Below are 22,630 nucleotides of genomic sequence, written 5' to 3'. Positions count from 1 at the left end.
TTCTCTGAGAAGTTCACATCCTTCTGTTAACTATAATAGGAGGAGAGCAGGGCGGAGTCAGCAGTCTCCACTGAGGACTCATCTGAAGTTTGGCTTCCTGAGAACTGGTGTTTATTTGTCATGGGAGGAAGGGGAAGAAGACATGAAAACAAGAACACAAATTCATTGGAAGATGGATATTCAGTTTTTAGAAGAGGGGTACTCGTCCTACACTCCAAATCTTTTCTCTCCCTCACTTCCTACCCATTACTACCTTCCCAAGATCCTTACCATTGAAAAGAAACAGACCCCAAATCAGTCTACACTCCAGCCGGTACAGCGTTTATGTTGTTAGTGTAGTATTTTATTATAAAAGTAATATATGATCTGTACAGAAAAATTAACAGAGAAAATGAAAAGCACCAATAATTCCACCACCCTGAAACAATCACTTTTAATATATTGGCATATGTTAGTCTATCTCAACATTTTTGAAATCATACATATTTATCTAATTTTTCTCATGTAACCTGTAACATAAGCATTTCCCATGTTTCTACAATCTCTTAATAAAGGTAATTTTCACTGGCTTTGTGGATGTTTAACAGAAGAGTCCTGATGGCGAGAAGTGCTGAAGCACAGAAGAAATCAGCAGTCAGTTATTTGAGACCATATCGTCTGTGGCTTTCAAAACAGGGAGCTTCAGGATTCACATAGATAACTCTGGAAGAGTCATTCTCCTTTAGAACTGCAGCATCCTCTTCTCCTCCTTCAGAGGAATTCAGGACAGAAGACACCAGATCTTGGCCTCTCTGATTCTCTTCCCCAAGTCCCAGGCAAGACAATGAAAACTAAATGTGGTTCTGGTAATCCGACGACTCTGTTTCTTCCTCTGCAACTTCCGGATACGAGAGAAGTGAATAGGTGACTGTATTCTCAGCCTAGAGAAAGCAGAAAGGAGCAATGGGGATCCACAGAGAGGTCACAAGAATGAAGGCAACAGAAGAAGTGGCAAGGGAGAAGGAGAAGGAAAAGCAGGTGGCTGGGATGGCTCACCTCCATTTTGGCAGCCTCTTCAGCATCAGTGAGATTGGCTGTGGGCAAAAAGAACAGAGATCAGTGAGGGCACTGCTTACCCGCGCTGCTGCTTGAGGCCCAGACCAGGCTTGAGGCGAGGACCACTGAACCCCAACTCAGGCCTTCAGGCCAAAAGCTTCATCCCCTGGGGATCTGAGATATACTGGGGAGGAGATGGGGGTGTTGAGTATTAGAGTGAAGTAATCCAGATTTTTGCCAGCCACAGATGGTGGCCTTTCCACATTGGCCAGATGTAGTATATCTTTGTTGGAACTTTGAAGAATCTGACACTCCCTGATCTCATAAAGAAAGAAAGCATGAGAGTGAGAGTGAGCAAGGGAGGCTGGAGGGAAGGAAAGAAGGAAGCAAGCAACCCAGCCAGCACTCTCCCTGGTAAATATCTAAAACACATCCAAATGTCCTCATGTTTTTGCCAATAAACTCACTTTGCCAGTGCGAAAAGCAGCCTCAGTAACTGCAAAGCAGCATTCCTCAGGAAGTGGGGAGGGAGTCTGAGACAATGCATCTAGTGTCTTCATTCATCTCCAGGACACAATGAGTCCCTGTGTGCCATGCTCCAACTTCTGGAACAAACCACGTCCTGAATTCTCCTTCTAATGCATCCCTCAACCATCCCAGCAACTTAGCTGTGCCTTTTGGGAAACCATCAGCCCCAATACCTTCCTGTGAAATAAATGCCTTGTGAAATATATTTATGCCAGTGTAGGTAGAAGCAAACATCAAAATGGCTAATCCACTTGTGTTTGCACTTTTTCTACGGCAGTTTGGCCCTGGTGAAGACTCTGGTCCATATCCCCATTTGGCCTGGCCACAAGACATAGGGGCCTTGCTCAAAGTGCAGCCGGACAGCTGTGCCATTTTGCTCAAGCTCTCAAACCTGTTGGCTCTGCTCTGAGTCATACTCCAGCCATCTGAGGTGGAGTCCTCGAGGGCTTCTTTTTCCTGTCCGTTTCTGCTGTCTGGGAGTCCCCAGAGAAAGTTCCAGTTCCCTTCGTGCTCTGGTTTTAACTGCAGTCAGGAAGTCGCCTGGGATATTACTGCTCCTTTAACACATTCCCACTTGGGCCAGGGCTTGGATGGTCACTGACTCTCAGAATGTCAGGCCTGGAAGGGCTTAGAGATCACCCAGGCCAACCCACTCATCTCCTCAGTGAGGTGACTAAGCCCCAAGAGGGGGAATGACACTCAAGATTCCATTTTATGATAGTGACAGAGCTAGAGCCAGGCCTGCATTTTAATAAGCCTACACGAGTGGGCATTAGAACCAAGCTTTGCCCACAGAGTAAAGCCCACTAATGCACGTAGTACCCCAGAACTTTCTCAGGCCAAAATCTCCTCTTAATGTTCCACTAAGAGGTGAGCCCTGTTACCCTTACCCAATCATCCCACAGAGACAGACTCTGCAGCAAATCTAGGTTTTATTCCTTAGGGCTCTTTCTCCTTTCCTTTAGAATTTTATCCCCTTAATTCTATTTGCCTTAGTCTTACAGCGTCTAACCCCAGTCCTCTGCCAGCTCTTCCAAAGCTCCACAGAAAGACCTAAGTATCTCTGATGTCCTGCTCTGGAAAAATCCCCAGCAGTCTGGCCCCAGAAACTTGGACAAGGCCCTCGCCTCTCTATCTAGGACAGGTGTTCATCTTCTCCTTGTCTCCAGTGAGGTCCTCTTTAGGCCCAGGAGTTAGTCTCAGAACTGACCAAGAGATTTGAGCCCCTGCCTTCCTCCCACTGCCCCCTCCCTCTCCTGTGCTCCCAGCAGAACTCACACAAGCAGCTTCTTGATGCAGAAGGCAGGGTGTCATTGAGCCCCCAGAGGGGGAGCTGCACTCACCTGGTTCCTCAGGGAGGGTCTCTCCCATTTCCCTGTGCTCAGGGGTTCCTGGGAGAGCTAGGAGGGGCACATAGGAGGTTAGTAGGATCATGGGGTAGGACCTGAGTCTTCAGGACCAAGGACGACCAGAGGCAAGATTGGGTTAGAAACAACACACACCCTTCTCCCACACAGACGCCTCCTCTCCTCCCCACTCCCCAGGGACTGCCCTAGCCTGTAAAAGGGCTGGTCTAGAGAGATGTAAGTTGGCTAGGTTAACAGCAGGGACTCCTGGGACTGTCAGAAAGGCCATTCTATTGCATCTTTCTTAAGCTTGCTCTGCCTTTTAAAAAACACCTCTTTCTCCCTCTCGGTATCTCTCCCTGAATCTCTACATTTACTTAACACCAGTAACTGAGGTCTTGGCTATGAACCAACTGCAAAGTGCTTTGTGAGGTATTAGCAGTATTATTTTCTCTTTGTCAATGGCTCTGAGTCTTTTTTCCCTTTTACTTTCTCTGTATCTGGATATCTTTAGCGCTTTCTCTCACCAGCAAGCTAGCTTTTCAGTGTTATGAATCGTGACCATTTGCTGATTAGACTTGTATGGCACCTTCCCTTCTCTCGGCTTTTTTACGTTAGTACTATGGGGGAAGGAGGCTGCTTTCCAAGAGTTGAAGTTCTTCAGCTGATCAGTCAGTGAACAAATGTTTGTTGACCATCTTGCTGCGTGGCAAGCATGTGCTAGGTGCTGGCGGGGGGCGGAGGGGGGGCAGCGCAGAACAAGGAGACGTGGTTACTGCCCTCCTGTGCTCTTGCCAACCCCTTTGGAATACAGCTTAGTTCTTCAAAGGTAGCCTACGTGGATTCCGTGACCTGGAATACAACCTTCTGCCCTGCTTCATCTCTCCTTTTATTCTGCCTCGTAATTTATGGCTTCAGTGGCATCAAACTGCCTACAGCAACCTCCTTACTCTTCCATGATCCCCATCCTAGCCACAATGCTTCTCATTTCCATGTCTTGGCCCCCATGCCTCGAATGCTCTTCTAGTCCTCCTTGCCTGGTTAACCCTCAAACATCACCTCCTCCATAACGATAACAACTCACACTATGTGATTGTTTGCTGTCTGCTAGCTGCCGACTCATTCACCCTCATAACCCTGGGAGGTAGGTTCTGTTCGTGGCCTCATTTTTCAGATGAAGAAACTGAGGCACAGAGAAGGTGAATGTGATGAGAAAACAACTTGTATTTTCCTGAAAAAAACAACTTTGTTTTCCTGAGCTGCTGCCTAGGCATTTTACAGTATGATAACCTGCTTACACCCAGAATCGGAACATTTGAGATAAGGACTCGAGTTCAGGATTCCCGCCGTAAGTTCTCGCTTTGCTTTTCCTGGGGCACCTTTGAAAATAACCACTTAGCGTTAAGCCCGCAAAATAGTGTCCTCCACCCCAATCACCTTATAAGTAATAGCTGCTTGCTACACTGCTCTCTCCTGCTCACCCGTGACCGGGGACAGGGGACTGCCACCCACTTTCCCATTTCTGGGATCTGTGAGCAGCAAGTCTTGTGACTCGACTTCCTTTGTGTGAGTGTACCAAAACTGTACTTTCAATCAAACTGACCCCGGGGTTTTCACTTCCCCAATCTGGGAAGTGAAATCAGATGCTGAGGGAGCTGCCAGGCCCATGTGGGTGGCTTGTGCCTCCCCTTTCAGCAGGTCATGACCTGCATATTCTTAAATTAATACACCAACTCCATCTTCTCAACATATTGCATACCTAACTCACCCAACGTTATCCAGCTGGTGAGCTGAGGGGCTGGGATTTAAACTCAGGCAGTCTGGCCCCACCAGGTGTGCTTCAGTCATGACACAACACTGCATTCCTGTGAAGCCTTCTCTCACTGCCCCGGCCCATGCTGGGTTGCGCCAGCTCTTCTGTCCCCCATCACAGCCTTTGCATTCTCTAATACTGATCTTATCCCCTCTAATTATACTGATCTATTTGCATTTCAGTCTTCCCCACAATATTATGAACTCCCTGAGGGCAGAGACTGAACTTCTTTATCCTGGCATAATCCACAGAGTCTATCACAGTGCTTGACACATAAGCAAGTTTGTTCAGGCCTGTTAAATGAATGAATGAACAAAATATGGGACTATATTTGAATGCTAAGGATTCTCTAGCCCAAAGATAAGGGTTCTAGCAATGTTTGGGGTTAGGGCCTTGAGTAAGTAGGAACTGATAACAAGACCAAGGGGAGGCACAAACCTGAAATCTGCTTTCGCCTGAGGTAGAACCAGGCTACTATGGCACCAGCAATAGCCACTACAGCAATCCAAGCGACTACAGCCACCGCTATGGTCACCGACAAGGAGTTGCTCGAGCTGGACCCTGGGGAACACAGGCGTCAGAACAGGCAGTACCCGTCCCTGTCCCTGCTCCAACGCAACACTCACTTCCCCCCTCAACCTCACCAGCACAGGATTTCTGGAACTGGGCTTGTGCCTCTCCCATACCCACGTTTCTCTGCTAATCAAATGAAGGCACGCTGTTGAGTGTGTAAGGCAGAGGGAAGGGTTCCTCTTAGCCCTCGGGGATGGCAGAGAGGGTGGACCTGACGCCTCCACCACTGTACCCAGCACAGCCTTGAACTGTCAAGGACATGCCATGCCTCTGAGAGTGAATGGACATATCATGAGACATGAGAAGAAATTAGGAGAAATCTCAGCTCTTAGGAATGTCCAGGCGCTTAGAGCTTCTGCACCAATGAGAGAGCTCTGTTCCGCTGCTGGGCTTGGTGTGATGGGGCCTACATTTCAAAGTGGAACAACAGCCTTGTCACCTATCACCTGGAAGCTGAGGGCTCCAAGCTCTGGCCAGTACTTAGCAAGGTGCCATGCCCCTGCCCTTTGCTCCAGAGCCCAGGTTTGCTGCTAGGGCATTTCTCAGATCTCCCTGTAGGTCCATGTGACCTTACCCCTAATTGTCTAACCCCTCCTCTCCCCTCCTTTCATCTTCACAGAGTTCCCACCTTGGACAGTGATGGTCACAGGCTGTGATGAGTGCATTGTCTGCCCGATAAATCCCGTGCAGTGGTATGCGCCACTGTGACTGAGGTTTGCTTGTGGGATAGAGAAGGTGGAACGCAGATGGGAAAACATCTTGGATTTTCCATTCTGGAAGAATATGACCTTATTCAGAGGGCTGTTTTTCCAGCTGTGGCACCTCAGCACGATGGGCTTCCCTTCCTGGAACACGAGGCTGGGGGTCTGGAGCAGCAGCCAGTCTGAAAGACACAAAGGGACCACAGAACCCAGGAGGTCTTGACTCAAATCCGAGACCCAGACCATCCTTACTGGTGGGCCCCTGTGTGTGGAGGGAAGAGCTTAAGTCTGGAATCAGACACCCCTGGTCTGTAATTCTGGCTCCATCATGTATGAGCTCTGTGATCTTGGGCAAATAATTTAACTCTTCTGGGCCTCCGTTTCCTCGTATGTGAAAAGAGTCACAATAATACCATTAGCTATCTACAGTAGTCACTGGCACATAGTAGGTGCTCAGGATATGCTTGTCTTCCTGTTTCTGTCCTGCCCAACAGGCCTCTTTCTGCAGGAAGGATACAGGAGACCCAGGAGTACAGTCCCTTCCCTGAGGGAGGGAGGGAGGGAGGGAAAGACCCAGTGTGACATAGGAGACAACATGTGAGGGGGACACAGCAGAGTCAAGTGTCTTTGGGGAAAGTCACGGACATCTAACAAATATTAGTTTATTTGGTGCATGTTAGTAAATATGGAATTTCACTTCAGCGGGGACTTTGTCTAAAGGCAGCAGTGACATGGGTGGGCCATTAGCCTGCTGTGTACTTTTTTCCCCCGATTTTCATCCTTTTACTGAGGAAAAAGATATTTAATTTCTTTGTCATATAGGGAATAGAGGCTAAGGTGGGTACTTATAATCTGACCTCAGCCCACGCATTCCTTTTTCCTAAAGCTATAGGACAGAGTAGAGTTGGAATTGGAAAGAAAGGGTAGAAAACAATAGATACGTTGGAAGGGAGCCGGGACATGAGAAAGAAATGACAACAGCCACACGTGTGCTAGTCACCACGATTATTAGCCCCTTCAGCAGATCGGAATGATGCCAAAAAAGGCTCTACACTGGCCGCTGAGCCTGCCACAAATGCAGGAGAAAATGTTCAATACTGAGGGAGGGAGTGACAATGAAGAGAAAACTCTGGGCCACGGCTACAGTGGGACAACCCAGAGGGAAGGTGGGGAGCACCAGATCTTGCGACTTGGGTCACACAAGCCAGAACACCCCACCTCTCCCACTGGGGAGCCACCACTGCGTTCCACCCATTTCCTCCCATACCATCCTGTGTATTCCTGCTCTTGAGGAACTCAGGCACTGGCTAGAGATTCCACTCCAGGATTAGGTGAGCAGTCCTGGTTCCCTAGACTGCCTCTTTTATAAAGGTTGGATTGGGGCAGGCGGGAATGCTGAGAATTGTGAAGTTTTTTTTTTTTTTTTTTGCGGTACGTGGGCCACTCACTGTTGTGGCTTCTCCCGTTGTGGCCTCTCCCGTTGCGGAGCATAGGCTCCAGACGTGCAGGCCCAGTGGCCATGGCTCACGGGCCCAGCCGCTCCGCGGCATGTGGGATCCTCCCGAACTGGGGCACAAACCCGCGTCCCCTGCATCGGCAGGAGGACTCTCAACCACTGCGCCACCAGTGAAGCCCTGTGAAGAGTTTTTGAAATGAAGTAGAACCCAGAGAAAATGTCAAAGCTGCTTCCATGTAGCACCAGCAACCAATTCCTGCACTTCTCCTCCCTGTCTGGGGAATCCCCTCTACTGCAGGTGCACATCATTAGAACAGCACTTGCTTCTCAGCAAAGTCTCTACTGGTACCAGGTTGTAACCTGGACAGTGGAAGGGGCAGCCATAGGCTGGTTTGTGCAAGAGGGCCACCTTAGGTCTCCTCGAGGACAATTTCTTGGTGCAGATCATGAGGGCAGGGCTGACCTTCCTGTTCACGGCACTCACGAGGTGTTCTTTAGGTCAAAAAACGGCCTTTCCATCCATCTCCTGGGAACAAAACTCCTCTGCAATCTCCTGGAAGCCTTGTAGAGAAGCAATAAACTCATACACCTCCTCTGCACTCCAGTGGCTAAGATTACTGGACAGGAACACAGGGTTGATGCAATGAATCCTGGTGTAGACACAGTTGTATGGAGGTTTCCTGGGTCACATTCCCCATGTCCATCTCTCACCGATAGAGGCCCAGGGACATTGGAGAGAGTTCTTTACCATGACTGGAATTCTCTGAACCCCAGCTAGAGTCCTCCTGACCCCTGTGGCATTTGCCCTGGATCTTAGCATGGGTGATGACAGAGGAGCTACAGCAGGGTCCACACTGGTGAACACAAGGCATAGTGGGCTTCCTGAAACTTTTTCATGTTTCTCCTCTTCAACCAGAACTGGCAGCTACAGTTTGCACTGTACCTTTTAGTACAAGTCATGGAGCAGAAACTCTTGGAGTCACAAAACTGTTCTCCAGGACTGTACTTCCCACAGTGCTGGAACTTCAGGAGATTTGTCTTCTTGACTACTCAGCAGATGGGCTCTCCCCTCCCCAGGGGCCACCTGACTGATTCTCATTCAGCCCTGTTGGGAGGCCAGTCTGTAGTGGCTTTTCAGTAATGGAGAACAGCACACTGGGACAGGTTCTGCTCCGTCCTGGATACCAAAGGCCTCAATCATGTGGGTGAGCATCTGGGGCTTCACAATGGCTTGTGGAGGTTTGTTTGAGTCACCATTTATCTGGACACCATGGCTAGTGTAGGAGGAGGTGCTGATGGGCAGGGGCCACGGCTGCTAATTCACTGCTTGGTGAATTAGCATTCCCACTGGTCACTAGTTCAGCTTCTTCTCCAAGCCTGCTCTCCTCCTCCGTGGCCTTGGGGCTCTCTGCTACTGGAGAAGCCCTGGCGGGAGCACGGAACCCAACGTGGAGACGTCATCGCCCTCCTCCTTGCATTTGACAGCCAGCGTCTGGGTTTGCCCGGCAGGTGCACGGACTGCATGCAGAAGACAACAGGGACCTGGACTGTGGTGGCTGAGGGGCAGTGAGACTTGTGGCTGCTGCTGGACCAGCTGGAGAGGTGTAGCTGTGGGGAGGGTACCGGAGCTGATGGTGCTGGAGCTGTCGCCAGTGGTAGATAACAATCTGCTGCCGCATCACCACCTGTTTCTCCAAGAGCTGGATCTGTTGCTGTTGCTAAATCAGTGAATGGGGCTGGATCTGTGTGTGGTGACTGAGCTAGTAAGGGTCTGGCTGGGCGCAGGTGCAGCTGTCCTGTCTTGCTGACCACTCCCACCTGCTTCTGTCTTTTTGGCCACTGCACTAGCTGCCCTGGATCAGTCACTGTTGGGGATGCAGGCAAGGGCTCCACCACTCCTGTGCCTTTCCTGGGAGAGCTCCAAGCACCACCTATTCCTGAGGAGGGCCACTGACCCAAAGGCCCAGGTGGGTGGCCACTTCCGCCTGGACCCATGTACCTTCGAATGCTCTTCCCACTGCCCCACCAGCTGGACTAAGGCTAAAGAACTGGCCTGAGGCCCTAGAGGGAGCCTGAGCCACAGCTAGGGCCTGGCTAGAGGCCTGGGGGAGGCTAAACAGGGGAATAGCTTTCTGGGTGGAGCTTTGGGCTGAGCCTGTTGTTCCTCAGTGCCAAGGTCTTTACCTAAACTGCATCTACATGGACTCCAGCAGCCTGAGCAGACAGCCCCTCCTGCTGGACTACTGCCACTGCCCTAATAGGCAAAAGGATGAGTTGAGAAGCTAGAGGCACATTCTGGGCCAAGGTCTGCTTTACCTGGAATAGGTTTCCCAGCTAAGATGTGGTCTTAGATACATCTGGGCCTGGGACAGGTTGAGGGGGAGGAGGTGGTGTTCCCCAGTAGCACACATTGGGTCAAAGTGGTAACACTGGGAGAGTTCACTCCGGGATTGGCTGGTGAGTTGGGAGGCTGATGTTGTGGCCAGATTGACTGAGGCCTGGGTGGTGCTCAGCTGCTGCGTTGTGCTGGTGTTTGGGGGAGCTGGCCTGCTGGCTGCCAGCAGTTGTGGCCACTAGATAGCAGCCAGGCTATGCAGCTGGGCCTGCTGAGCTGCTGCTGGACACGAACTGGTGGAGATACTGAGGCCCACGGAGCTGCCCCTGCAGTGCCTGCTCTGCCTGCTGTTCATACCGTGGCACTGAGCTGTCTGGGAATGAGCGCTACCACCTGAGTAGGGACTCCCAGTGGTGCAGCTGGTGTTCTGTTGACTCTAGTCTCCATGATAGTGTTTCAGGGTCCCCATGGCTGGTGCTCTGGCACCAGGCCTTCACATCTAGCTCCTCACCTAGGTCCTTCAGGGTGGTGTCCACCTCATGTGCCAGGGTTCCTTGTCAACGCACCTGCTGGTCGGGTGGGAACTTGCTCAGTCTCGGGGGAGGGATCCCTCACTTCCACCCCTTCCTAGAGAGGCAGGAGCACTGAGGTTGAGGCCCTGCCGGGCCTCTGGGGCTTCCCTCCAGGACTGTCTTTTCCTGCTGAGCACAGAGGGTAGAGATTGCAGGCCTGGAGCTGCAGGCCCACCGGGCCTAGATACCTTCGAGGAGAATCTGAGAGTTGGGTGAGGGAAGGGGACTAAGTGAAGAATAGCGATGACAATATTCATCATAATCACACTGCAGCTTTTCTCTATGGAGAATGTTTTCTTGCCAGGAGCTTTGGAGGATCATTGATCTGTTCAGCAAACATCTATTAAGCCCTGTCCCGTGCCTGGGGCTGGATATAAAAGGTGGTTAAGACACAACTTTCACCTCAAGTTGCACAGAGGGCACGGGGGCAGGGAAATGCTGATTCTCACCAGAACCTGATGGGGGAGGCAGTAGTATCTCCACTGAGCTGATGAGGAAACTGAAGCTCAAAGGTAAATGAAATCATCATGTTTACATGGCTAGTAATGTGCAGGGCTAGGATTCAGTTGTGGTCTGTCTCTGCACTTGACTCTGCCATAAAAATGGAAGGATTTCTATGAATTAGGGATTTCCTTCTGCTTCTCTCATACCCAGCTGACTGTCAGTGGCCTTGTCACCTTCTTGCTCAGTCAGCACCGAGACAACAGAGTCCAACATATTTTGAGAAATCTCTCAGGAACTTCCACCTCACGACACGTACTAAGCAATGGGGTGCGTGAAAACGGAAATGAGTGGACAAAAACCCCTTCAAACAACTCACAGCCATGCTTCCCAGTAAGCAGGCAATTCCCCGTTCCAAAAAACCTCTGCCATGTAACAGATTTCTTCTATCCTTGTTCTCCCAGACTCTCCCAGGCCTTCCTCCACTGACCGGAAATCACATCCAGATGCACAGGGTCGCTGAGGCTGGTCTGCTCTCTCTGACACCTGTAGTCCCCGCTGTCATTGCTGCTGGCCTTAAAGCTATAGCTGGACTGGTTCTGGCTCTGGATGCAGCTCCCATTATGGAACCACAGGGTGAGGTTGCCTTCATACAGGTTGGTCCCCTGACACATCAGCGTCACGTAATCCTCCTTGAGCACATTGATCCACGCAGGCTGAATGTTCACCACAGACTTCGGGAGATCTGCTGAGGGCCAGAGAGAGAAGGCAGCATGAGGAAAGGGACCCCAAGGGCCTAAGCAGACCCCAAATCTCAGATGATGGAAAACTGTGGCCATGCTGGAGACATCAAGAGAGGAACCCAACCCAGAACTGTTGTGCAACCAAAGGCAGCTCCTCCAACTCATGCAGCCCAAATAGGGGCCCCCAGGAACCCAGGTTCTCTCAGGGAGCTTGCTTACTCCCCAGGGGAGAGGATAAGAGGTAGGGGAATGGGAGAGGGGGCAAGCAAACACACACACACACACACACACACACACACACACACACACACACATATACTACACACACATCCTTTGGGGAATCACTTTCCTCCCCTGTAAGCTGAGGCATTCGGACACTAGTGGATAAACTCTCTCCACAGCTGCAAGAAGACAAATGGGGACATCTGGTGGAGGTGCCAGGCTGAGAGTCAGACACCACGTTTCTGTTCTGACTTCTTCCATTCTTTCTGTTTTTCTTTGGAATAAAAATTTTTATTCGTATCGTTGCTGTGCAATATTATATAAGTTACAGGTATACAATAAAGTGATTCACAATTTTTAAAGGTTATGCTCCATTTATAGTTTTTATAAAATATTGGCTATATTCTGTTGTACCATATACCCTTACAGCGTATTATTTTTTTTGAATTTTAGAGTTTTATTTATTTTTTTATACAGCAGCTTCTTATTAGTTTCTTTTTTCCTTAAGATGTATTTATTTCTAAATAAAAAGTAATAAATACATCTTTTTAAAAAAGAATGGAAGAAGTCAGAAGCAAAAAAATGATATATTTATTATTTTTTAATTTTTTTGGCTGTGTCAGGTCTTAGTTGTGGCATGAGGGATATTTGTTGCAGTGTGGGATCTTTCGTTGTGGTGCACCGGCTTCTTTCTAGTTATGGCGTGTGCCCTTCTCTCTTCTCTAGTTGTGGCATGCAGGCAACAGGGCACGTGGGCTCTGTAGTTTGTGGCCCGTGGGCTCTAGTTGTGTGGGCTTAGTTGCCCTACAGCATGTGGGAATCTTATTTCCCTGACCAGGGATCGAACCTGCGTCCCCTAGCATTGTAAGGCAGATTCTTTCCCACTGGACCACCAGTGAAGTCCCCATTCTTTATCCTTTAGAATAGACCTGTCCTGACACCCAAGCACAGAGGAGCCTCTGTGGCCTCAGAAGAATAAGAAAGAGGAGAAAGGCTGGCAGGCCAGTCTAGGGAGCCCTGCGTTCAGTGGCCCAGGTAGAGCCCCATCCCACAACCAGTCCTGGGAGGTGGAGAGGTTAGTGGTGCAGAGAAAGCTGTGCCCAGCAGTGTTCATCCCACCAAGCTGCAACCAGTGGTATCTCCTATTTGTGTCCAAGGGAACAGGCCCTGAAGCCTTCAGATACATGCAAAGTAGAGGATTTATCAACCCATGGGGTTAACCTAAGCAAATCATGTGATTTTGCATGTGGCTGAAACTAAAATGGCCTGGGTTCATGATTTAGTTTGGAGAGAGGAAGGCAACTGAGATAGAAGACAGTTATCTTGTGTGACAGAATCTGTGAGGTCTCACCAGAACAGAAACAGAAAGGCTGTGCCCCGTGGCTGCCCATCCCTGGCTTCGCTGGGAGGAAGGGAAGGAGGAAGGAGAAGGGGCCAGGGCATCTTGTGGGAGCAATTACTCTCACCTGGTTCTACCTCAGTCCTGGGTTGCTGGTGCATCCAGAGCACCTCCAGAGACGGTGAAGGGAGCAGAGAGAGAGAGGGGGAGGGAGAGGATGTGGTGAACACTTACCAGGTTTCCCAGCAACAGGAGCTGTAAGGGAGAAAGCAAAGATCAGCCTACTTTCTCATTAGATATGATGATTCATCATTATAAATAATCACCTCCTTGCAAATCCCCTTAACTCTCTTGCCAGTCTCTGTCTGCATTACGTTCCACATGGGTTGTCCATGCCTTTACTTCTTCAGCTGTGTGTTAATGAAATTACCACATAAGCAGGCAGGTTGGTATCTCTGTAAATCTACTGTCTCCATACTCAAAGGGACACTAAACTGCCGTTCTGACACTTTTCTCTAGTACGTTTGCTCTGTGGCTCTTGGTAGGGACAATCATTTTTTCCTCACTCCTCAAATTTTCCAGTCCTCTGCCTCCAGTCCCATCTCACTCAAAGATGATGCCTTCCTTTATCCTTCACAGAGAAAACAAACGCAGTTAGACAGGAGGTCTCACATCTTCCCGCAACTAAATCTCCTAACCTATTGCATCTCTATCCATCTTCCTTTCTTGGTTTTCACTGGGGATATCTCTCCTCCTATCTGTGGTCAGTCTCTATCCTAGGTCACATTCCCTTTCACCCGCTACAGGATTTTCCTCTCTCTGTTATTCCCTTTCTCCTCTGCCTCACCCATTTCTCCTTCTCAGCTGGACCTTTCCTATCAACATAAATACATTCCAGGATCTTTCACTGAAAGGAAAAAATCTCACTTGACACCACATATAATTCCAAAATTATTTTTCTGCTCCCTTTCCCAGCCTGATTTCTCAATTCTTTTTCTACAAAGGCTGTCGTCGTCTCTTCTCTTTCCAATCACTGTTTCATTCTCTGCAATTTGAACTCTGCCCTCACCAGTCCACTAAAACTTTTCTTGTCAAAATCACCAATGATCTCAATGTCAAATCAAGTGGACACAATTCTATTTCTCTCCCAGGTTCCCCCATATAAGTGTATATCTTCACCATCTGCCCAGGTACTTGTGCCTGAAAACTGTAAGTCCTCTTTTATTCCTCTCTCTCTCCCAAACCCCATCAGCCTTTGCACCAGTAAAGCCATGATCATCCTGCTTCCAGTTAGTTCTTGAATACGACAGCTTCAGTCCATGTCCACACTATTTTAGGTCACCAGCAGCTTTCTCCCATCTCCTAATTTATCTCTTCCCTTATTTTGTTCCCCCGACAATACATTCCCCACAGAGAAGCTAGAGTTATTTTAAAAATAACAGATCAGATAATATCACTCTCCTGCTTACATGCCTTCAGTGCTCTTCCTTTGCTCTGAAAATAAAATGTAAATATGTACAAGGCCACACCTGACACAAGCCCTGCTCACCTCTCCAGCCTCATCTTGAGCCACACTTCCCCTACTCACTGAGCTCCAATAACACCAGACCTCTTCACATTCTTCAAACTTGGGGCTTTTCTGTATGCTGATCCCTATACTCTAAACCTGCTTTCTTTGTATCTTCAAATGGCTTAATCCTTATCATGTTTCAGGTCCTAGCATAAAAGACACTTCCTCAGGGCTTCCCTTCCCTTCCCTGGTGGTGCAGTGGTTGAGAGTCTGCTTGCCGATGCAGGGGACGCGGGTTCATGCCCCTGTCCGGGAAGATCCCACATGCCACGGAGCGGCTGGGCCCGTGAGCCGTGGCTGCTGAGCCTGCGCGTCCGGAGCCCGTGCTCCGCAACGGGAGAGGCCACAAGAGTGAGAGGCCCGTATACCGCAAAAAAAAAAAAAAAGAAAAAGACACTTCCTCAGAAAATTCTTGCCATATCATCCTGTTAACGTAGGCTGTTCTCTCATGTCCCGCGCAACAAGTTTTCTTATCAGAGTATCCTGTTTACAGATTCATAGCCATTTTCCAGTTCATATTTATGCATTTGTGTTCCTTTATTTACTGTTTATATCCCTCAGTAGAATGTAAGCTCAAAGAGGGCAGTGGCCATATTAATTTTATTTGCCAATGCTCTGGAAATCATTCATTGAGTCCATCTAGGTGGGAGATAAGAGAGCCCAAAATTGCGTTGACAATAGAACGTAAAGATGAGGACACGGGCATGAGAGAAATTTAAGAGGGAGAGAGAACATGGCACTTGAAGAGATATGGGGGTCTTGTAAATGGGTGACTAGGAAAAACATTAGTTGTGCTCACACAAATATAAATGTTAGGAGGAGAAGAACATTTGTGAGGGGAAGATGAGAGTTGGATTTTGAATGTGTTTTGTTTCTGAGCTGACAAATCAATTTGGAGGTCTCCAACCGGCAGGTGGAAATATGAAATTGTACTTGACACAAACAAGAAAGATAGGTTTGGAAATTATTGACACAGAAGTGATAGCTGAAAAGCAGAGTGTGCAGGGGTGACAATGTGGCAGTGCAGGGAATGGGTAAAGAAGCAGGACTAAGAGGAGGAGGAAGAGAAGAAACAAGTAAGAGATGAGAAAAGTAGAGAGAAGGCACCTTCCATTTATTCATTCAACAAATATTAGTGAATACTAAATATGTTCATACTCAGTATAATACTGTCACTGTGAGGGAGGCAAAGACCTTGTGCTTTAGGTCAGGAAGGCTGTCTCTCTTGTTCAGTGATAAATCTCCAAGTCCTAGAACAGAGCCTGCACATAGCATTTATTTAATTTTTAAACAAGGCAGTTTGTGGAATCCCGGAAAGCAGAGAATATGTGTACACACTGCCTGGCTCTAGATGAAAATCTACTTTTAAGAGTAGAATTGGAGGGCTTCCCTGGTGGCGCAGTGGGTGAGAGTCCGCCTGCCAATGCAGGGGACACGGGTTCGTGCCCCGGTCCGGGAAGATCCCACATGCCACGGAGCAGCTGGGCCCGTGAGCCATGGCTGCTGAGCCTGCACGTCTGGAGCCTGTGCTCCACAATGGGAGAGGCCACAACAGTGAGAGGCCCATGTACCGCAAAAAAAAAAGTGTAGAATTGGAGCTTTATAAAGTAGGCAATGGAGCAGCACTGAAGGCATTTATGAAGTACAGTGACTCAGCCATAGCTGTAGTTGAAGAAGTCATGGCCTCAGTGTGCAGCATGGATTCGGAGAACAGGAGACAGGACAGTCAAGACTGGATCAGAACGTGGTGTAAAAATTGAGTTACTGAGCAATGAAGACCTAAATATGGCCGCCCAGATGAGAATGGAAAAGATGGAGTCAATCTTTGTGACTTAGCAAAAGGGCAAATGGATAAAAGTTCCAAAAGTCTCTCCCAGGAATCCTGTCTAGGCATCACATTGGTATCACTATAGCAGAGGTAGGGAAGCATGCCACTACTCCAGGCCTGAGCTTCTCCATACGAAAAGTGAGGTAGTTCAGTGCTCCTTTTTCATGCTATTCTGCTTCAATCCATTTCATCCTGCTCATGGGAGGATACTCTCTCTTCCTCTCCTCCACCTCCTGTCCCAGATACTCTCTCTTCCTCTCCTCCACCTCCTGTCCCAGTATCATCCAGCATTGAGGGCCAAGGCTCCCAGAGCTGAACGGATTTTACTATCGATCATAGTACATAACTTGGAAAGTGGCTGCATGTCCTCTGGGACCATACTGAAGCAGATCTGAGGGTAGATACTCTAGAAATTGAGCTTGGGGAGACATTCCTGGCAATAAGGCACCCGTACTTGGTCTTCCCTAGACTCTTCCACCCACCAGCACTATCAGTCCCTGGTCCCTAGCTCACAGCTGAGAACATGGTCAGAAAGGAGCGCTCAGTTGCAGCCTAAGATCCTGTCTTTCTATTTGATCGGTGACAGGACGTATCCCCACGTTTGTGCAGTGGAAAGAGACATGCATGATTCCTCTGGTCCCACAACTGATTCTAGAATTGCCTGGCTTATGTATTCTCTGATCCCCATCCCCTGGATAACCCACACCCTCCTGTGCTTTTTCCCAGGGGAATCTCCTTTCACATAAAGAGAATAGGCTTCTGCTGCCTGAAATGGTTTCAGGAGCACAGAGAACAGCCACTGCCCCCAAGCACAAAGTGTTCCCCCCCACCTCCTATTTGCCTAAGACAGCATTAGCCCTCCCACCTAAGATACGGTCCCAGTGAAACACAATTTCTAAGGAAGGTAAACACCTTGGCCACTCATTAGTCCTTCAAGTCTAGGTCACTAGACTCTCCTCACAGCTGGCTCTGCTCTGGCAGGTGGCAGAGCACCAGGGACCTGGGTGCCCAGTGAAATTGGGCAAAAGACTTAAAAAAAAATGAACTCTGACCGGGCTCCCCTGGTGGTGCAGTGGTTAAGGATCCACCTGCCAGTGCAGGGGACACGGGTTCAAGCCCTGATCCGCGAGGATCCCACATGCCACAGAACAACTAAGCCCGTGTGCCACAACTACTGAGCCTGTGCTCTGGAGCCCGCGAGCTACAACTACTGAGCCCACGTGCCACAACTACTGAGCCCGTGTGCCTAGAGCCTGTGCTCCGCAACAAGAGAAGCCACCACAGTGAGAAGCCCACGCACTGCAACAAAGAGTAGCCCCTGCTCACTGCAACTAGAGAAAGCTTGCGTGCAGCATGAAAGATCCAACTCAGCCAAATATAAATAAATTAACTAATTTAAAAAAAAAGAACTCTGCCAATTTCATAATTTGCCAAGGCCAGCAAGGTTGTCAGAATCTGATTTTCATCAGCCTGCCTTCATCCTCCTGACTTTCCTGACGTGCTTCACGCACCAGCCCTCATCCTTGCCCAAGCCCAGCCCCAACCGAGATGACAGCAGCTGAGTTAGAAAAGCATGCCTGCCTCTGTCCCTGCTCCACTGCCCCTCCTGGGGACCCTGCCTCACCCAGGAATAGCAGAGCCGTCCACAGTAGCATGTGGCCCAAAGGATGGCAGGATGTGCAGTCAGCTCGGTCACTCCTGGCAGCAGGGAGGGCTAGGAATGAGGGGATCCCCATCACCTCCTGGAGCGAGCAGGTTGGCTCTGACAGCACAGCCCAGCAGGCACAGACTTCTCTCGAGGCTTGACAGATTCCACCCCAGAGAACAGACAAATTCTGGAGTCCAAAAGAGGAAGTGAAAAGAAGTGTTGTTTTTGTCATTGGCTCCTCCCCTTCCACCCTCTTTCGTCTCAACTTTTCCCTCTCAGAAGTTTCAGGGTTTCCCAGAATCAGTCTGGCTGAGTCCCACTCCAAATTCACAGAAAATGTGGAAACTGGGAAACAGTTTCTCCTCTTCCTCTGGGGTCACAGCTGGGCTCAGCCTCTGGGAGGAAGAGGGGAATAAATGGTCACCCAAACTCAGCTCAGAACCTGTCTGACTCTCTGCTTAGAAAAGGCAATGGAGGAGAGTGTGTCAGCAGACTCCCCATACTTCTAGATCTATTTAGAGGCGCAAACACTGGCATCAGACTCCTCCTGAGATCGAACATAGTGACTTGAGGCCAGCCCCCACCATTTGATTTTCTTTATTATCATATCCTGACTCTGTTTTGGATTGTGGAACAAGGACAAAGACGTGTGTCACAGTGGCAACAGGATGATCACAGCCATCCTCTTATTCCCCTTTGTCATTCACTCTTGTACTCATTCCTCCGACAAATATCTTTGGGCAGCAATTAGTGCCCTGGTTCTTTATCTTTCTTACCCATCACTGTTCTTATCACTATGGCATGGTCAAGAGCAGGGCTTTAGAGCTGTGTAAGTGTAATTTTGAATGACAGGTAGCTTCTCAGAACTACAGATTCCTCATCTGTATAAATGAAGATTAGCCTGCCTGTCCTTCAAGCAGGGTTTCTCAGCCTCAGTACTATTGACATTTGGGGCCAAATAATTCTCATTGTGAGGACCTGTCCTATACACTGTAGGATGTTTAGCAGCATCCCTGACCTCTACCCACTAGATGTCAGGGGCACCCCCTAGTTGTGAAAATAAAAATGTCTCTAGACATTGGCAAATGTTCTCTTGGGGGCAACATTGCCCCTGGTTGAGAACCACTGCACTCAAGGTTTTTGAAAATTAAAAGAGAATTTGCCTGCTAGCAAAGTCCCTGGTTTCGTTGTGGGTATCCAGTCAATGCTAGTTTCCCTTTTTTGCTTTCTGTTGTCACCCTCATTGACACTTGTTCACCCTCAACATCCCCAGAACATGAGTTGCTCTGGGATCTCTCTTGCGGCCCTTTGCTGGGGCCTCTCTCCCAAAAGCTCTCTGAGGAAGCAAGCTGTAATATTCAAGGAAATGACATTTTGAAACCTGTTCTTACACTCTGTGGTCTTCAGAAACCTCAACAGCCCCACTCCTTTGGCCAAGGCTTTTCTACTGGCCCCGTTCTACCCCACCTGCCAACCCCAATCTACCTCCAGCCCTTATCTGATTTTTAGGTGAAAAAATTTCTTTAACCACTGAAAAGACTTCCGTGAGCTGACATAACACCTTAAAGGTTAATTTATATAATGGGACCCACACATTGGAGCCACCCCAGTGGACCAGACCACATCATAAATCTAAACCTAAGTCAGCCTGCACTTAACAGGAAAAACCTGTCCAGGGACGTAACATACACCAATCATAATCCTCCAACTCAGCTTTACTTAGCTTACCTTACTCTAGAAATCAGGACCTGTTAGCCTTATAAGGAAATTCCCAGCCTCCTAGCCAGTCATGCCCTGTTTCCACATTGCCTCTTCTAAAGCTCTATAAAACTTGGTCTTGCCCAAATCCCTTGGGAAGAGTTCTCCACTGCTTATGAGGAACTGTACTACCTCAATCCATGGCTTGTTTTCCCTTGAATAATCTCGTAACTAAATTGTTTTAGTTTTATCATTGGACAGGTCAGGCATATCTCATTTTATTGTGCTAACTTAACTGCACTTTGCAGATATTGCATTTTTTACAAATTGAAGGTTTGTGGCAACCCTCGTTGAGTAAGTCTATTGGTACCATATTTCCCAACTGCTTTTGGCTCACCTTGTGTCTCTGTGTCATATTTTAGTAATTCTCACAATATTTCGAACTTTTTCGTTATTATTATGTGTTATAATGATCTGTGATCAGTGATCTTTGATGTTATTATTGAAATTGTTTTGGTATTTTTAGCAATAAAGTCATCTTAAATTAAGGTATGTATGTTGTTTTATAGACATGATGCTATTGCACACTTCATAGACTATGGTGTAAACGTAACTTTTATATGCACTGGGAAACCAAAAAATTTGTGTGACTCATTTTATTTCAATATCGGCTTCATTACAGTGGTCTGGAAGCAAACCTGCAATCTCTCGAAGGTATAGCCTCTATTGTCAATGAGGTGTGATGTGAAAACAGCCACTGAAGATTCCCAGGCTGGCTCCTAGATGAAGGTGAAGGTTCCTACAGAGCCACTTTAGTTTGCTACCTCTCCAGCTGCTCTCCAGTATCTCTGGCAATTTCTCTTAGATCGAGCTCCACCTAGTTCCCACTTGGAGCTCAAGTTTGTTTGTTCTAATCCTTTTAGGTGGAAATTTGGGGTGTGAGAGACTTCAGATATTTCATGGTGAGACCTAGTAGGCCACAACATTTGAGTTTATGCCCAATCTAAGCAACAGTGTAAGCACCTTCAGGAGGTACTGACATATCTCAGGAACAGTGCTCAAGCAGTCAGAAACAGTAAGTCTTGTTGAACTAGGGAGAATTATTTAAATGAGGAAAAATAATAGGAGCCCCTGAAGCAAAAGAAAGCATGATGGCATCCATTAGAAAACTCACAAAGCTTGAGGTAAGTCCACAGCATGAACTGCTGAGGGACTTGGGGAATTAAATTAAGACAATACATGTGGACTGTACTGAGTGCTCAACACCTCCCTCTCAGACTCCTGGGCTAGGATAAGTTGGTCAAGGAATGGGTTAGATCAACAGTGGTCACATGCCAACCTCACAAAAATTTCCATGTAACAAGGTACACTGTTAAACACCACATAATCGGGGCTTCCCTGGTGGCACAGTGGTTAAGAATCCACCTGCCAGTGCAGGGGACACAGGTTCAAGCCCTGGTCGGGGAAGATCTCATATGCCACGGAGCAACTAAGCCTGTGTGCCACAACTACTAATCCTGTGCTCTGGAGCCCGCAAGCCATAACTACTAAGCCCACGTGCCACAACTACTGGAGCTCACGCACTTAAAGCCCATGCTCCACAACAATAGAAGCCACCACAATGAGAAGCCCACACACCGCAAGGAAGAGTAGCCCCTGCTAGCCGCAACTAGAGAAAGCCCACACACAGCAACAAAGATCCAACGCAGCCAAAAGTAAATAAATACATAAATATGTTAAAAAAAAACACATAATCTGGTGGCACATCCCTATTAGGCATTAATTTGGCTCTAAGAGATCCAAGGTTTAGCTACAGAAGTGGGACCCTTCAATATCAACGAATTAAACTTGCCACCTTCTGGCACACCTGCCTACTTTATGTCTGATAAATGCGGTCCAAGAAGCTATAGATATCTACAAAAATGGCAACATCTTAGTAAGACAACCTAGAATGACAACGGCCATTATAGGGAATCTTCCAGTTAGACAAGATGGCTCATTTAAAAGTACACTTGAAAGTAAGAGTCCTCAAATCAAACAAACAGAATGGGATACCTATTTTAATTGGTATGCCTCCAAAAGGCTTCAAGAGTCCCAGAGGGCTTCATTGAAAGAGTCATTGCAAAAGGGTAATGAAAAAGTAAAGACACAAGAGGTACCTAAAACAAAAGACTACAAGACTGATGTGACTCCTACTACTCCCCGTCCTCCTTTACCTGAGCGCCCACAGTCTGCTAATCCTCTGTCCGAACTGCCTTTCCACTGTGAAGAGACTATAGAACTGTAAACAAAAGTCTGCCAAGTTAGTGGCCTTACAGATACCCTGTATCTACCCTCAAAGGAAGGTCACCAAATGGCCCCTCTCAGGGTTGGTGAGACTCTGAGGGAGTCTCTGGTAAACCGCTACCAATTATTCCCTTAAACAGCCAAGGGGACACTAGAACTAAGATTAATGGAAACCCTTGTTAAATTCTGATAGATACCAGAGCTACACTCTAAATACCTCATGCTCCAGAGCCTCCAGAAGGGATCCTGGAAAAACTGGCAGAAGCTGGTGAAGGATGAGAATTCTTACCACAGTCAGGTCTCCCAGGTCTCTGTAGTGCCTGGTCAAGAGAGGAAAATAAAATTTCATGTTGTCCTTTCTTTTCCAAATTCAGGCTTTTTTGATTTTGGTTTTGGGGTACCTATTGGTTGTCAATTCTTCTCTCCCAGGGACAGCTCTTTTCTTCTGTTTGTCTCATTTTGTGTTGAGAACTTGACTTGGCAACCATCAGGTTGG

The 22,630-nt window shown here is 48.1% G+C and overlaps 2 protein-coding genes and 1 pseudogene across 3 annotated transcripts in view; all 3 read right to left on the bottom strand.

Moving 5' to 3' along the window:
- Nucleotides 1–830: 830 nt before the first annotated feature.
- The window catches only part of LOC307065379 (low affinity immunoglobulin gamma Fc region receptor II-like), a gene marked incomplete at both ends in the record, with an annotated part of 107,008 nt that continues 85,208 nt past the window's right edge, over nt 831–22,630 (bottom strand). Inside the window, 5 exons of the mRNA XM_079722181.1 lie at nt 831–920; nt 1,036–1,073; nt 1,737–2,085; nt 2,842–2,963; nt 5,161–5,283. Coding sequence (XP_079578307.1) covers nt 831–920; nt 1,036–1,073; nt 1,737–2,085; nt 2,842–2,963; nt 5,161–5,283 — 722 coding nt within the window. The remainder of the gene's footprint in view (nt 921–1,035; nt 1,074–1,736; nt 2,086–2,841; nt 2,964–5,160; nt 5,284–22,630) is intronic.
- On the bottom strand, nt 5,880–18,238 carry FCGR2B (Fc gamma receptor IIb; the record flags this gene model as incomplete). Its single annotated transcript, XM_079697700.1, has 4 exons — nt 5,880–6,178; nt 11,291–11,548; nt 13,339–13,359; nt 18,127–18,238. 4 exons carry the CDS (start codon nt 18,236–18,238, stop codon nt 5,880–5,882), a joined length of 690 nt encoding a protein of 229 aa, XP_079553826.1.
- LOC307048598 (polyhomeotic-like protein 1) lies at nt 7,952–11,076 on the bottom strand (annotated as a pseudogene). Its single transcript has 2 exons — nt 11,010–11,076; nt 7,952–10,160 (listed from the first exon to the last, which is right to left on the bottom strand). The product of its transcript is annotated as a polyhomeotic-like protein 1 (transcript).

This window comes from Hyperoodon ampullatus (assembly GCF_949752795.1).
Source record: "Hyperoodon ampullatus genome assembly, chromosome: 2".
Lineage (NCBI taxonomy): Eukaryota > Metazoa > Chordata > Mammalia > Artiodactyla > Ziphiidae > Hyperoodon > Hyperoodon ampullatus.
Note: the sequence above shows the minus strand (reverse complement) of the source record. Positions and strands in the feature narration are given on the sequence as shown.